We start from the raw sequence: 17,617 nt of genomic DNA, 5'->3' as shown, positions 1-17,617 counted from the left end.
CTTAGGATAGGGAAAGCCAAGTCTGTCAATCAGTGCCAAACACTTGCCTTCCACTTCGCTTGCTCACCGACAACGCAAACGAATCGGAACACTGGCTCTTGTCGGATCTGCATAATCTCGTAATTATAATTCATCAACTAGTCAAATCGTCGCGCATCTTCCGCTGGGACAGCATCCGACCGCTCCTGTCCGAACTATTTTCTTGTTTACACTCTAGCATCCTAGCATACGTGTATGCATCAAAACCACCTCCGTGGGGTGGAAGTGACATGCGCACGTTACTGCCTCCGAAAGGTCGTGGATATGGCGACCGAACACGGAGCATTTAGCTTGATGAACGAACAACTTGTGAATGAATCCACTATCGTGCAATGAGCTTGAGGTGGTCTTGTGGAACGAACCTAGCTGCCAGTAGGAAGCAGCGCGGCCGCGAGTTAACAGTGGAAAGTCTAGTGCCCACCACCAGCTCAGCAGAACTACGGCGGCAGAGAACAGCTGGCGAGTGCCCGGATCGCGCGGGTGTTTGTCTACGGTGCATTCACGTAGTAAACAACGTATAGGCTGGAGATTTCAACTGCAAATACCGTAAACTGTAACATTGTAAAGCTAGGGAACCTTCCCGCTGGAGATAAGCCGAACAATTAGCGTGAGACAGGTAGGAAAACATCATTCATCATTGGCGAACCAATCGTACAGGTAAGCGTTTGTGAGTATTGCGGTTCATTATTATCTCACGTTTGTGTGTTCAATCTGCGAGGAACAGAGCGAAAGAAAACCGAAACACACGTGTATGTCACCATGCTAAAAACCCGAGTTCGAAAAACCGGTTCTCCAAAGTGGCGAAAAAGCGGAATGTGTTCGAATCCGAGGTGCGCAGCACTGCGCTCAAACGCTCTCAGGCGCTGATTTATCGCGTTTTTTGTTTTGTCCGGACAGTTCGCGCGTCCTATCCGGCAGCGTCTCGCGGTGTTTATAAATACTTCCGAACCCCACTCGGAGACGGTTTGCCGGGAATGTGCCGCCCGCATGTGCAAGCAGGAGGATGTGCCAAGATTAGGATTTGCGCTATAAATACCGACCAAGTGAAGTGTGTTTCGGATGCAGTTATTGACGAAATTGGGTGGTTAAAATTGGTGAACTTGAAACATTCATGAGACCGCAGGACGTCACAATCGATCCCGATCTGGTTCGGTGCCAAAAGCATGTTAATATTTGGCTAAAAATTTCCAAACGTCGTTAGACGTATCTCAAGATACGATTTGTACGTTCCCTGTTTGTTAACTGAACAACAAAAACTGCCTACCTTGAAACATCAGCAGGAAGCTAAAGATAACTCCTATCAATAATGTCTTTTGAATTATTGAATTAGTCAAGTTCGATTCCCCTTATCAACTTCCATTGCGGTTGACGGGAGCATCCATTCATCTTATGCAAACCGTGAAAAGCTCGGAATTTAATCAAGAAATGAGACAGGCACTGGAGTTCATCACATTCCACGGGAACTATGTACTTTATTTATTAGTGACAAATAGTTTCGAAGGATATAGTAAACAATAACGTGTTGGCTGCTTCACGATGTCTAAGCTGCTGCTGTCATGGAAATGAATCTCTGATGAGGACACTGTGTATCCAGATGGAGTTTAAGGAATACAAACTAAGAATTCGTCTTTGAACGATGTATCAAAGACGAATTCTTAGTTTGTATTGCCATTTCATCATGGAAAGACTTACACCCGAGCAACGTTCGCAAATCATTAAATTTTACTAACAAAATTTGAGACTCTATGCAAAATGTGAATCGCAAACTTAGATGATTACAATGTGTTCAACGTCGAAGCTATTTTTTTCAATTGAAGAAAATGTCAACAAAAAAAGCACTGCCTTTTGCGATTTGTGAGCCGTTTGAATCATTGGTCTGGAAATGGCCGCTTCGTGCTCGGTAAAAAAAAAAGATTTCTTTCAAAGAGGTCCAGTGAGAAAAACTACTCAACATAGAAACATCTGATTTCTATCATTCTGAAGCATTACTTATTATCTACACCCAAATTAAATATTTTTTTTTTTATTAATACGTTTATTTTTACAGGCTCAGTTACTTAAGTTTAAAGGAGCCGAATTCTTAAATATAATTTTAAAACTATATATATAAACAATTTTCTTAGATCTATGGTTAGTAAGGTGGAAACCCGATTACTCGCGGTGTACTCGAGTTTAGGAGGGTGACATATTTTTAGGAGAAGGATGGGATATAAGGAAATTGTAACAATGTTGATGAACACTCATTTCTTAAATCTATTCGTATATCTATAGTGTATTTACATTTCAACTTATTCTACTGGCAACAAGATACACCTCACACGACCAAACAACGTGTTCGATGTCGTGGTAACCTCGGCCACAAATGCAGAGATTGCTACCGGCCAGATTGAAACGAAAGAGTAACGCGTCTAACGAACAGTGATTGGACATGAGTCGGGAGAAGGTGCGAATAAAGTCCCGACTCAAGTCCAGACTTTTGAACCATGGTTTGAGGCTAACCTTAGGGATAATCGAGTGAAACCACCGGCCCAATTCATCTTCGTTCCATTTACGTTGCCAGTTTGCGATGGTATTTTTACGGACTAAAGAATAAAATTCATTGAAGGCGATTTGACGCTGATAAATGTCGCCTTCAATTGCACCAACCTTTGCTAATGAGTCAGCCCTCTCGTTACCCGGAATTGAGCAATGTGAAGGGACCCAGACAAAGGTAATGACATAACAGCGTCTGGTTAAAGCACTCAAAATTTCTCGTATTCTCTCAAGAAAGTACGGCGAGTGCTTTTCCGGCCTCACTGAACGGATAGCTTCGACAGAGCTAAGGCTATCCGTTACAATGTAATAGTGTTCAACAAGTCGTGAGGCGACGCTGTCCAGCGCCCAATGAATTGCTGCCAATTCAGCAATATACACTGAGCAAGGATTCTGAAGACTGTGTGAGGTGCTAAAAAATTCGTTGAACACTCCAAATCCTGTGGACTCGTTTATAGTGGACCCATCAGTAAAGTACATATTATCACAATTGATACCCCCATACTTTTCATCGAAGATCGTTGGAGCGATCCTCGATCGTTGGTAATCTGAATATCCATGGATATCTTGCTTCATGGACAGATCAAAATGCACAGAGGAATTGATGTAGTCAAGGAAACAAACACGGTTGGGAATATACGAAGAAGGATCAACCTGCATGGAGATGAATTCATGATATGAACTCATGAATCCGGAGTGAAAATTTAGCTCGATAAGCTGCTCAAAATTTCCGATCACCAATGGGTTCATAACCTTACACCGGATGAAGAACCGAAGAGATAATAAATTGAAGCGATCTTTTAGTGGGAGTAGGCCTGCCAAAACCTCGAGACTCATGGTATGCGTTGAGGGCATACATCCCAACGCAATACGGAGACAAAGATACTGAATTCGCTCGAGTTTAATGAGGTGTGTTTTGGCAGCTGATTGAAAACAGAAACTGCCATACTCCATCACTGAGAGAATAGTTGTTCGATACAACATTATAAGATCTTCTGGGTGGGCTCCCCACCAGGTGCCGGTAATTGTACGGAATTAAATATTTAACACACATCATAGAGACTCTTTGCGAATAAGCAAAAAAAAAAAAATTCACACCCCCTTTTACTCTCACCAAAAAAAAAAGCTCTCTTATTAGATGATGATGATGTTGGATTAAAGAGGCTTTAAACTTTTCAGTTCATTCGCCTCTATCTTATTAGACCCAAACACCAGCGCTTATATGGATGGCGTGGTTGTGTAGTGATCAGTGCTTGGAAATATCTGTATCACATCAATCTTTTCAGCTGAATTTCCGGCCACATTCGATCATTATACCATTGCATTCGGGATACCGAAAATGAACCAACGCCAAACCTCACAATCACAGCAAGCCACTCACAGTTGATTCATCCAGTTTTTTTTTCATTCTGTTTTTCGTTCTGTTCTGCGTTCACGGAATGTGAGCAAAACAAAATATCCCTAGTTTTGTCATTCATTGACATTAACATACCAGTTCATTCACTATCAGCATCGTTCTCGGATACTGACGAAACCGAGAAATTCGTTGAGGAATATAAGAAAGTACAGAATGCTCATAATAGTGACAATAAATTAAATTGTTCAAGCATGCAAGGTTTCCGTCTCAGTTAAATTGCTTTCATTTTACATAGTGAATATGCAGTTCCAAATCCACTTGTCAGAAATGCTTCAAAAGAAGAATTCCGATGTAAAAAATACCGTCTTGACTCAAATTTCAAACATTTAATTCTTTTTAAATTCTGAACACACGAACATAAAATGGTGGTGTCCAAGACACGACCGCAATGGGAATATTTCGAGCTTCCTTTTAAAACGGATCAAACTATGCTATAGGATTAGCGGATGAAATTGCCAACATCCATCTTTGGCTGACACAGTTTGCATTCGCTGCTTGGATCGATTCTGCAGAATGCCCCCTCGCCGTCCAAGCCTAAGCAATCCTTAGTTGTGAGTGTGCATGCAGATCTTGCTCTTTTTTTCGGAGTAACTTCAAAAACAACTGAATAAGCAAGGCACTGACTCAATGAGAAAATCACACACATATCGGGATACTGAAAATGAACAGTCACAACATTCCTGACAATTCAATGGCAATGAATAAATGTGAATGAATTCTCATGACTCGAGCTTTGAGGAAAGCTCAGAGAGCACAGAATGAATATGAATGAACACAGTTGTAAATTTGTTTGCCGTCGAATGAATGACAGTAGAATCGACAAGCAAAATAAACGCGTTACACTGATAAAAATATATTTTCAATGTTGCTTAACAAGCTCAATATTTCCAAGCTCTGGTAGTGATACAACCCAGCCGGCCTCGGTTTGATCCCTGCTAGGCATCTCTGGTTTTTTGGGTACAGTTCCAAATTGACATTCAGTCTGAGAGAATGAGACGTCTGCTCCTTGCATGCAAACATTTTAACTCTCTAAAAAAGGTGCTTTCGTTTGTACATTTCACACTTTACCGCAAGAAACAGCGTATTTTCTGTCAACTCAAGTTTGAGTGTAGCTTTCAAAAGTACATTGTCATCCTTCCTGACAGCTTTATGTCAGTAAACCGGCAGTTTAACAATGGCAGTTGTTAAATAAGATTTGTCAGCTCCTTCTTCACTTTTTTTGTATCAATTTTGACGTGACATTTGCAACAAAGTTGTTGAAACAGATCCCTTTTTTAATATTGGCCTACAATTTGGCCCATTTGATTCAGTTGATTTTTCACTGTTCTGTCAGCTGTTCCTTGACTATTCTTTGCCAAGGAGACATAGGATTTAACTTTTCCTGTAGCTCTTCGTCTCAGTTTTAGCATACTTTCACGTCCTTCAGCACGATGAGGCGACCGGAACCAGCCGACCTTTGAATCGATTTACCACGCTCCAGCAACTTATAAATGTTTGACCAGCTGTACCCCATCGGAATTAAGTTTCCCACTACAACCCGTTTCTTCACTCGGAGAAAAGTGGAGAACATTTTTAGCCATTACTTCTCAATAAAAAGTAGTAGTACACTCAAATTCGGAATGTAAATACTACAAAAGTGACAGATTGAGATGACATTTGAACGCTAGTTGACATCGAATATAGTATAGACGTCAAAAGAAAAAAGTATCTTTTCTATCGAGCAAGAGATGCTCTGTGAAAAATGTGTTTCGTGAACTTAGTCCGCTTTATCGTATTCAGCGACGAAGCGCTTTTCTGGTTGAATGGATACGTCAACAAACTTTCGTTGCATTGACGTGGGTACCAAATTAGAAAACAGGTCACGTATTCATGAAATCAAGTGAACGTTAAAACTATTTTTGCATCGAATGGATTTTGATTATTTGCATAGCAATCGAATTGGAAATCCCCTGAGATTTGTTGAATATACTACAGTGAAACCCCGATTATACGCGAGCGGATAATCCGCGGTGTGGATTATTCGCGATAGCGAGTTCCATAGTAAATCTATAGGCCTTCCCGGAATTTGTCAGTAAGTGATAGACTCATTACTTTTGTTTTGGTCATGGCTTTCATATTTTTTTATTATTTAATAATTTATGTATTAATAAAACATAGTTTTCATGCTCAAATATCTTTATTTCGTGTTTGGAAATCATTTTTGGTCTTTTATTGCGTTATCCACGATTTTAGTTATTCACGTTGTGCTAGCCAAACTATTCCGCGGATAATCGGGGTTCTACTGTATACGATTGCCTAATCCGTAATGCTGTCAATAAGGTTTTACTTATGCATCTGTGCGTTAAAATATGCGAATCAAATTCGTTCATTCGTTCGTTCGTTCTATGGACACAGCGGAGAGAGGAAATATAACAGGTTAAGCTCCTCTCGTTGATAACTTATTTGGTATAATACGAACTATTCGCGTTTTCTAGCATATAGTTTTGTTCCAGCCACCGCTCTGCCAATGGCTTTTATCTACTCACTGCCAGAATCCTCCATTGACAATGACTTGAGCTAAATAGTTTTTTACATGGATAAGAGAGTAACAAAAAAAATTGAGAGAGAGAGAGTGGACACAAGCGAATAGGCGGCTCTCTATCTCTTCGAACTGATGTCACAACAAAGCATCCATCATTATAATTTTCTACTTCTGTTCATCTTTTTAATTTACAGCTTACGTCGAACAGATTTTGAATATTCGCATACCAATTACCGAATAGTTCAAACTAATACAACAGCCAAGCACAATCGAAATATACCACTGTGAATCAAGCGCATCTTAATCGCTCGGTAGAAATCCAAATACAATTCTAATTCTACGGACACAGTGGAGAAAGGAAATATCGCAATTTAAACTCCACCAGATGGCAACTTGCTCATACGGTTTGAGCGTGCAACCAGAATTTTCAATTATTTATTATCCAGTCTTGCTTCTGCCAACGAGCGATCAACATCTCTTTGGAGACTCGATAGTGTGTCATTTTGCGAATAAAACCATCACATATTTGAATAATATAATTTCATAGTCCTACGTCGGAAATGCGGTCGTGGCCCAAACACTACTCGAAGAAAAAGATGGCGATCATGTACAGTCAATGTCAAACCCACTCTCTGATATCTGTTATTATGAGTTATTTTTACAAACTCGAGCATTGGATCTCTCCGATATGTTCGTTCCAAAAAAGGCGCTATAGTAACACATCCCCGAAGCAATCAATTACCCTCTACAGTCTAACCGTCTTTAGACGGGCTTCACGGATTTTTTTAAATTATTCAGACATTATTATCAATGTTCACCCACACAAGCATGTCTTCAAAGTACTTTAATCTATCATACAAATACATTGGTTTTATGTTAGCTGGGTTCTGCTAGGAGTATTTTATGTCGAAAGTCGAAAAATCGAGATAAAAGAGGAAAAAAATATAATTCGATTTCGGTCGCGTACTTCAAACGAAAAACAAACACTCTTTTTGAACACTTCATTGATGGAAAAATTGATCGGTAAGTTTATTTTCATTAGTATTTCACGTTCGACATCAAGTTTTGTTATTATGGTAACAAACAATTACAGTTTTTCGGTAAAAGCCATAACCCGCTGTTGCCGTGACTCCTGGAATCACTGGTCACCCTGTTCACTGCAAGAACGTCGTTAACAGACCCTGCCAAAAAGTGGGTCATGTAGGTGACAGGAAAAATTACGGTTGAAGATAAGAAAATGAAGATGAAAAAGAAGTAACATAAATAAATAAGAACAAACTTCACGAGGTGGTGCAAAACAATCCCGCAATAGTTACGAGTTAAATTGAATTGGTTTATTAACAAGTAGTGAATTATCGCTAGTTTTAAAATATTTACAGTTGTCGCATATTTGTATATTTGCATATCAGGAAGCGTAAGATAACAACTAAAATATATCGTTGCCCGTAATTAATTCAGAAATTGAATCTAGGTTAGGACTTCAACCCGCGCAGTTTACAAGTTGGTGGATTCCGCAATATATAATCATTTTATTAATTGTAAGTTGAACTTAAAAACAACGATATGATAAACGACATGGGAATAATGAGATCTCACGCTTGTAGTCCATAGAACGAAAGTTGAGCTAGTCTACCGTGCACACAAGAAGTACTGAAGCAACACTGAATTTTGTAAGATTCATTTTCTTTATTGTGTAAACATAAAATTCATCTGAAATAAATAAAGGGTGTGTCACATCAAATTGCATCACGGAAAAAACGCTGTAGAAATTTAATTTTAAGGAATTATATCTTCAGCTTTCGATTATAATCAGATAAGAGTGTATAGATCACGTTGGCCATGCTTCACTGTAAATTTTTCGTAAATTTGGAAAAATGTCGTCGAACGAAAAAGAGCGTCGTGAATTAATCCTGTGCACTCATTTCGAGAATCCGGAGTTGTCACATCGGGACATCGGTAAGATGCTGGTAATCGTTCAATCCACGGCCAGCAGAGTACTAAAACGATACATCGAGAACCTAACCATTGACCGGAAGGTGAAGAACGGCAAAAATGGATGCTCCGTCAGTGAAAAAGATCACAAGCGCGTAGTTAAGCAGTTTAGACGTGATCCGAGAAGTTCGGTCCGAGATGTCGCCAATAAGCTCAATTTGTCAAGTTCATTGCCTGGTAATGGACGACGAAACCTACGTCAAAGCGGACTTTCGTCAGCTGCCGGGCCTGTTGTTCTTCTCCGCAGAGGACAAATTCAGCGTTCCGGAGGAGATTCGTAAGCAGAAACTATCCAAGTTTGCCAAAAAGTACATGGTGTGGCAAGCGATTTGCTCTTGCGGAAAGCGGAGCGCCCCCTTCGTGATGACCGGCACGGTAAACGGGCAGGTTTACCTTAAGGAGTGCCTACAGAAGCGCTTACTACCACTATTGGAGCAGCACGAGGGCCCGACCATCTTCTGGCCGGATCTCGCTTCGTGCCACTATTCAAAGGACGTGTTGGAGTGGTACGAAGCCAACGGGGTCACCTTCGTGCCAAAGGAAATGAACCCGCCCAACGCGCCGGAGCTTCGTCCAATAGAGAAATATTGGGCGATTATGAAGCAGGCCCTCCGGAAGAACCCAAAAGTTGTCAAATCGGAGGCGGACTTCAAGAGAAAATGGATTTCTGTTCAAAAAAAATTACAACCTGGCGTTGTACAGAACCTTATGGACAGGGTAAAGAGGAAGGTGCGAGCATACGGGCTTGGGCTCGAAGTATGAATAAAAAGAAAATGCCAAAAGTTGTTTAATAGTTTTTATTTTACTGTCTAAAATTTTCGAAAGGATCGGTCTACTGGGCGAATTTCTACAGCGTTTTTTTCCGTGATGCAATTTGATGTGACACACCCTTTATTTCAGTTTAAGCGATTGCTTAAGGAAAGTGTTTTTTCTTGTTCACAAAAACAAACGGCAACACCCGCCTTGAGGCTGTGTTGGGCAGTTGAGCGAAAAAAGTTAGACTCCTGCTGAAGTGTACTCTACTGAAAATTAACATCGGATACATTTGGTTTGCAGAAATTGAGTCTATTTTTGGTTTGATTTCCAGCACGGTAGAAGCAGGGCGAAGTAGATCCTGAAGACGGCTTCGGGAGCGATGGTGAATACTAAAATGACCAGGAAATTGAAGAACAAAAAGAAAACGATAGATAAAAAACAGTCAAATGTGTCAAGCCTACTTGGAGGACCCGGAAAGTTCACTGGATCCGCAAACAAAACTGAGCCGAAGTCTACTGAATTTAAAAATATAAAAAAAAATCAGACTTTTTCGGAATCCTCATTTGAACATTCATTTACCAAGCTTGCGGACTGAGGTTACGAAATTCTATCAAGCCCAGATGTTTTGCAAAACTCCCGGTCGCCCACGTATGATCACCACAAAGAAACCATCCACTTCGAAGCGAGCGTATGTTCCACCCTCTGATGTCAGGCATGACAGAGTGGATCATTTTCCAGATACTCTGAAATTCCAGTAACCAGCTGAAATGCTCCAAAAAGTGGTACAAAATTTAACCTTTTGTATGAACCACCTCAAATGTAGTCGCGACCAGCTTTGCATGAAACTATCTTCAGAAACTCACCATTTTATGCATTTTCTGTGTTTTATTCGGAAATGAAAAACGAACCTCTTAATGATTCCTTTTTTTTTTTGCTTTTCTGAGTATATTCCATAAAAATTAGTACTTTTTGCTTTTTTGCTTTTTGCTTTTTTTTTGCAATTATTCTCAGATTTTGACTAAAAAGTGGATCGCAAATTTGGACACCTGATATATGGATAAATCTATAATTACGATATATTTTTCGTCTGGCTGCCAAACAATATTTCCCCTCAACTAATATGTGACACATTGTTGTAGAAATAACTAACTATTCAGAAGAACAGCGTAGACTTTGCTATTGACGCAGAAACGTTTTTTTGCTTTTCTGAGTATATTCCATAAAAATTAGTACTTTTTGCTTTTTTCCTTTTTGCTTTTTTTTTTTTGCAATTATTCTCAGATTTTGACTAAAAAGTGGATCGCAAATTTGGACACCTGATATATGGATAAATCTATAATTACGATATATTTTTCGTCTGGCTGCCAAACAATAATTCCCCTCAACTAATATGTGACACATTGTTGTAGAAATAACTAACTATTCAGAAGAACAGCGTAGACTTTGCTATTGACGCAGAAACGTTTTGGCTCAATGGTCACCGAGGAAAAAAACCGCTATGACAACGTCTTTTTCCGTTTTTTGACAACCAGATGTACGTGTTTGCCTCCATTTGCGCATCGCATTTTTGTGTATTTATCGAGAACGAATACTGCCAATTTTTCGGGCCCCAACCAAGACGCCACAGCGGGCTCTAAAATACAGATCCGACACTAGCTATATATATTACTAGTATCATGCATAGAATCCCATTCGATTACTCAATTGATGATTGCTCATTACCCTCCAGCCGGCATATAAATAATTTATCCGCAATGCTATATTTGCCACAGTAAGATGACAAACCCGATTGAGCCGCAGCAGACCGCCATCGGATTGGACGTTATTCAGCGGAACGGCGCCAACGGTGGAGGTGAAATAAATCGAGCGTTCGAATTAAGTGATCCCGAAGGCGCCAAAGTGCCACGAAAGGGAAGACATGACGCGTCCGGCGTAAACGGTCAAAGTGGTGGTGCAGGTGGAGCAGGAGTAGGTGGAGGTGGTCATGGAATAGAATCAGATCATCCAACCTCCTATCTTGAAACAATCATGCACATTTTCAAAGGGAACGTCGGGCCGGGTCTGTACGCCATGGGACAAGCTTTCATGAATGGCGGCATTGTTGTGGCGCCAATTTTGACTGTCCTGCTGGGGATAACCTGTGTCCACAGTCAACACTTGCTGGTAGGTAAACATCAACAGAAAATAATTCATCTGGCCGTTGACACTTGCTATGAATAGACACGACGCTCTACCATCTCACTCTCTCCTCCCGATGCATTGCAGCTGAAGTGCGCAGCCAAGATGAAATCCAAACAGTCTAACGCCAACCAATTGCCAGACTTTGCCGAGACGGTTGAGCTTTGCTTCGAGCATGGGCCGGTGCGGATGCGAGGGTGGTCCCGGGTGATGCGCTTGGCAGTGAATGTGTTCATCTGTGTTACCCAACTCGGCTTCTGCACGGTGTATTTTGGCTTCATCAGTAACAACCTGAAACACGTGAGTTGCGTTGAATAGTTCGAACGTGTGTGAAGATATTTCCCCCTCAATTCGCAGATTTATGACTACTACGGGATACATCTGGACGTGCGATTACACATGCTCATTATTCTGGTACCAATCCTGCTGCCTTCACTTATCCGCAACCTCAAATACCTTGCGTGGTGTATGACCCTAGCGAACGCCTGCATGATCCTCGGAATCTGCATAACCGCGTACTACGCGGTTCAGGAGCTTCCACCGATCGGGGAACGCCCGTATTTCTCCAGTCTCCATCAGCTCCCACTGTACTTCGGTACCGCCATTTTCGCCTTCGAAGGAATCGCTCTGGTGCTACCACTGCAGAACGCTATGAAAACTCCGACCGACTTCGGGCGACCGCTGGGTGTGTTGAACGTTGGAATGGCCATCGTTACCTTCATCTTCGCTTCGCTCGGTTTCCTTGGATATCTCAAATGGGGTGACGATGTACAGAGCAGTCTGACGCTGAATCTTCCAAAGGGGGAGATTCTGGCGCAAAGTGTGAAAGTGATGGTTTCGCTGGGAATACTGCTAGGTTACGCGTTGCAGTTCTTCGTGGCAATTCAGATCATGCTGCCGTGGGTTCTCGCCAGGATAAGCTACAGTGCGAAGCATCCGATTCGAGTAGAACTGCTGTTTCGGACTCTGATAGTACTGATTACATGTAAGCCGGTGTTGAGACTAATACTTTGGAACTGAAACCAAAACTATTGATGTAAACACTCTATTCTTCCAGTTGCCGTTGCAGAGAGCATCCTAAACGTTGGCGCACTGATTTCGCTCATCGGGGCACTCTGCTCCACCGCACTTGCGCTCGTGTTCCCACCGGTGCTAGAACTGATTCTGGGACTGGCTGAGAGCGAGTGTGAATTTCCGCAGCAGCCCACCGACGGGAGCGCGGTCGGCGGGAGTAAAATTGGATTCGTTATTTGGGTCAAAAATCTACTCATCTTGGTGCTAGCTTTGTTCATTTTCCTCACCGGAACAGTGGAGAGTTTGAACGAGATTCGACATATAGCTTGATAAAAACATATAAAATAACAAGATATGGAAATAGATTGGTGTTTCTTTTGGGTCTTTGGGGGGTAGATAATAGAAAGAAAGTTTTCATAGAAGATCTTTTTGTAATGTCACTGTCATCGAAGCTGCGAATATTTCAGCCACGATATCGAAAAACATCGCATCACGAATATTACAGCTACGACAAACTATTCATCTGCGTGATCTCCGTGACATAGATGTCGAAGTCCTGCAAAAGAAAGTTGGAATCAAGCAGATTCAGGTACATAAAATGAAGCGATACGACACATCCCGAGCGTTTCGAAATCAACTGTACATGGTCTTTCTAGAAAAGCATTCAACATCGATGAAGGACCTATAGACCATTCTGGTGCTCACGCTCATCGTGGTCTAGTGGGACCGCTACTAGTCGATGCCCAGTACGTGAAATACAAGTTCATGAACGAAATGAGCAAAGAACTGCCTAATGACCGAGCACTGTATCATGTGTGGCAAAACCCACGACACAAATGCATGTGATCTGATCAAAATTGCCAACCATAACTGCGCAAAATTGTGAAACTACACATAAGACCACCAGTTGGTATTCCATTTCCCCTCCACTCCTGTAGTAGCCATTGGTTCCAAACCTGACTCTTCTCCCACTAAACTACCAAGCCCATTGCAATAGGGGCTGCATCATTGGTAACCAATCGAAACTGATACCAGCTGCAACAGTCCTCCCATCACCCAGGCTTCTAGGAAACCATCATGGTCTCGTCTCGACTTCGCCTACTACTCCACCTCTATATGTATCTCATTGATGTGTTCCTATAAAAAAATATGTTTCTGTTTACTCAAAAATTGGCACGAACTTCCCCGACAACCCAATATGAGCTATCCCGATTTATCCTGACTTTTATTTAATTCTTCCTGATTTTTGAAAATAGTTGGCATCCTTGCAGCCAGCTCATTCAAGCGCAACAAGGTAGTTGCGTAGCGATTGCCATTAGGTGAGGTCTGGATTTTGGGTCAGACTTCCGTTTAACACACATGGAAGTCTTCGGCTTGGAAAAAATCGCCCAATGGTCCTGTGGTATCTGAGTACGACCCTGAGAGGAGAAATATACAAACCTGAGTACAGCCCTAACAGAAGATAGGTTTGACAATTTAGATTGGAAGCGAGGAGAATAAACGTGCTTTATAAGCGTGCAATAAATAAGTTATTATTTCTCGGCAATACCTGAGTATTTTTTATTAGACGATCATAGATATGCTTGAGCAGCTAAGGAGTGAATCGAAAAATAGTCTTAAACTTTCAAACATCAAAATAAAACTGAAAACGTTCATAAAGTGTTTACAAAAGTGAATTTTATGAAAGAATATTAAGTTTACATAGCAATGAAATGAAAAAATTAAACCTATTGTTCCGACGAACATGATGTTGTTTTCCGAAAACCATTGTAGAGTGGATTTGGCATAATGTACCGATGCCAAATCCGACCAGAATAGAGGAGGAACCTCGTACTTTCTATAAAGTGGAAGCAATCTCTTATTCAAACATTCATATTCATATACATAAATTTGAGCATTTATCGTCCCTTTTGTGAAAAAATTTCACGAACTCCTGGAATCTTCTTTGACGTATGTTTCGTCATCCATGAGAATGCACTGGTTGGGATTGTTCAAATACGCTCATATAGCTTTCGAGCTAGTGTTATAGCGCGATCTTGCAGCTTCGCTGTTTTTTCGACCACTTTTTGCTCTTTATAGGTCCTTAGACCATGTTTAACCCGCTGAATCATCCCAACACTGGTTTTGAACTTCTTGGCCAAATCACGTATAGATGCAGACCTGTTCTTCTGAATATAATTTAATAATAACTTTTCAGTCCAATTCGGAATTACTTGGTCCGGGTTTTCGTCCACTTCTGCTGAAATCCTTGAAAGAACACTCATTATCGAACTTTGTGACGATTAGTTCAGCACTTTCTGGACAAACTCTGATTTTTTTTACTATTTTGTGATATTTAACAACATCTACGGTGCACCAATTGTGCAGAATTTTCTTTTTAGTTTCCAAACCAATCCGCGACATTTCGGAAACAACTTAATGACTTGCGTTTCGATTTTTGACATGTAAAACAAAGCGTGCTCTGATTACACGACAAAAAAAAAGTTCACCCGTTTGTGTGTAATAAAGTGTTAAATGTTTAAGTAGTCTTAATCACTGCTTAGCTTTGATTCTGGGACCGATTAAGGTGTATTTCCTGAGCCAAGATGATAAAGCAGTGTTTCATGGATTTAACAGCAGCCAGTAAGCAAGCACCGATCAATGCATCTCTAACAGGGTTACCATATCCACATAATAATATGTATTTCTACAGATATTTTAGACTTTTTAAACCAAGAATCTGTAGATGAAGATTACAATTTTGTTGTGTTTCATACAGAATTTTAAGATTTTTTAGAAGACGTTATAATAATGAGAGAGATTCTACTACGACCGAAATCATAATTTACTGTTTTTTTAACTACGTTCTGCTATTGATTGATGAATTGAACAAAACAAACTGAAACGCCTGAATTCACTCAGATTAGTTCAGACACCACAACACTTTATTTTACTTTCTTGAGTAATATATGCCAAAAATAATATATCAAATCTGACGTTCCAGGACCAGACTTTGGAGATTTAGAAAGGCATCTGAAAATATCTGTTTAGGTGTTGAAGATTTAGAAACAAAAGCTACTGAACTGGGCGAAAATAAAACAATAGCTTTTAGGACCATCTGCTATACTATCAAATGATTAGACGACTAAAATTTGAATAAAAATTAGAAATTTAAATAAAAACATACCCGATTAATTTGTTTAGAATGGAAAATTGCTATCCTGTCCATATCCTAGGCATTAGCTATATAGTAACTTTATGTGCCCTTCTCAAGCGTTGACAGTTCTCCAGTTCAGCCTTATTATGCTACCTTTTAATTCATTACTACCTTTACATTTTTGTATGTACCTGAAATCTCTATATATATAAAAATGTTGTGTTCGTTTGTGTACGCGTCAAAAACTCGAAAAATACGAAACCGATTGAGCTCAAATTTGAACACATGAATGTTGTTACGGCATAAAAAATAGAAAAAAATGGAGAAAAATGATCTTCTATATGGCCATAGTACGTTTCTGAAATAAAGCTTCTTATGAAAATCGACCATTTCGTATTAAATATGAATTCTATGTGATGGAAACATCTTTTTCCAAGTATTTGACAGAATCGTGAACTGAAATTGTGTTTCTGAATGATTTAAAATTTATCGATTTCCCTCATCTATCTCTATATATACAAAAAATTTCTGTTCGTTTGTGTACGCGTCAAAAACTCGAAAAATAGTAAAAAAATGAAAATTCAACTCAACCATGCAACCACAATGAGCCACAGCAAAGCGTGGCAGGGTACAGCTAGTATAAAGGGTGTGTCACATCAAATTGCATCACGGAAAAAACGCCGTAGAAATTTAATTTTTAGGAATTATATCTTCAGCTTTCGCTTATAATCAGATAAGAGTGTATAGATCACGTTCGCCATGCTTCACTGTCAATTTTTCGTAAATTTGGAAAAATGTCGTCAAACGAAAAAAAGCGTCGTGAATTAATCCTGTGCACTCATTTCGAGAATCCGGAGTTGTCACATCGGGACATCGGTAAGATGCTGGAATCGTCCAATCCACGGTCAGCAGAGTACTAAAACGATACTTCGAGAACCTAACCATCGACCGGAAGGTGAAGAACGGCAAAAATGGATGCTCCGTCAGTGAAAAAGATCACAAGCGCGTAGTTAAGCAGTTTAGACGTGATCCGAGAAGTTCGGTCCGGGATGTCGCCAATAAGCTGAATTTGTCAAGTTCATTCGTCCAGCGGACCAAGCAGCGGGAGGGCCTGCATACATACAAGGTTCAGAAGGCTCCTAACCGCGACGAAAGGCAAAACATGGTGGGGAAGACGCTAGCCCGGAAGCTGCACACCGAAATGCTGACGAAGCGGCATTGCCTGGTAATGGACGACGAAACCTACGTCAAAGCGGACTTTCGTCAGCTGCCGGGCCTGTTGTTCTTCTCCGCAGAGGACAAATTCATCGTTCCGGAGGATTTGGACTTATAAACCTAACACAGATCTCAATACAAATTCTTTGAGAAAAAGCTGAGATAAAAACATTTTTTCAGACCATCAGACCAACACAGATCTTGATTTTGGTCATACTGAAGCAGTTTAATACAGTGATCTAATGTACACCCAAGCTACCGTTGGCAGAAATGATGCCATTTCGTGTGTTTCAGGGTCAAATGCGCTAATAATGAGCTGTTTTAAAAGCTTAAAATGGTTCGACTTTAAAAGGGTGAGTGAGCTGCCTGAATTCGAGATTATTCAGCTTTGAGGAATAATCAAGTCAGTAATCATAAATAATGTGGGTGGAGGACCAGACGAGAACCCGTTGTAATAAGGTCATAGATACTTTCGATTTATCATTTTAATCAATCAAATCTTGATCCAATACACGTCACTACAAATGCTCCAAGACGCAGAGCTTTCAATCGTTGAACGTCGGATGGCTCCTCTTCCCTGGGAGTTAGTAGGTTCAATACTTCCTCATGATCATGAGGGATCTCAACTGGGAACGAAACATTTTAAGTATGCAGGGGAGTCGTTAGCTGATGTGTGGAATATTCTAGCAATCGACGGATATTCCCTCAAAGCGGAATATATTGAGTTCGCAAACTCCAAAATCGATGAAGCATAATTAATTCGATATTAAGTCGAGTGGTTTGCTCGTCACGTAAGGACATCACAGAGTCTTTTGCA

At 40.5% G+C, this 17,617-nt stretch overlaps 1 protein-coding gene across 4 annotated transcripts; it reads left to right on the top strand.

Annotated features, from left to right (window-relative positions):
• Nucleotides 1-153: 153 nt before the first annotated feature.
• LOC129762480 (proton-coupled amino acid transporter-like protein CG1139) lies at nucleotides 154-12,814 on the top strand. Of its 4 annotated transcripts, XM_055760769.1 has the most exons (6): nucleotides 7,498-7,923; nucleotides 7,981-8,047; nucleotides 11,030-11,420; nucleotides 11,523-11,735; nucleotides 11,793-12,420; nucleotides 12,493-12,814. In XM_055760769.1, exons 3-6 carry the CDS (start codon nucleotides 11,034-11,036, stop codon nucleotides 12,777-12,779), a joined length of 1,515 nt encoding a protein of 504 aa, XP_055616744.1. In that variant the 5' UTR covers nucleotides 7,498-7,923; nucleotides 7,981-8,047; nucleotides 11,030-11,033; the 3' UTR covers nucleotides 12,780-12,814. The 4 variants fall into 4 exon arrangements, with proteins under 4 accessions (XP_055616742.1, XP_055616743.1, XP_055616741.1 ...); XM_055760767.1 differs by lacking the exons at nucleotides 7,498-7,923; nucleotides 7,981-8,047 and adding an exon at nucleotides 154-696; XM_055760768.1 differs by lacking the exons at nucleotides 7,498-7,923; nucleotides 7,981-8,047 and adding an exon at nucleotides 155-655.
• Nucleotides 12,815-17,617: the final 4,803 nt, after the last annotated feature.

The sequence above is a fragment of the Toxorhynchites rutilus genome, chromosome 1 (genome assembly GCF_029784135.1).
Source record: "Toxorhynchites rutilus septentrionalis strain SRP chromosome 1, ASM2978413v1, whole genome shotgun sequence".
In the NCBI taxonomy this organism is placed as follows: Eukaryota; Metazoa; Arthropoda; class Insecta; order Diptera; family Culicidae; genus Toxorhynchites; species Toxorhynchites rutilus.
This window is presented reverse-complemented; position numbering and strand designations above follow the sequence as displayed.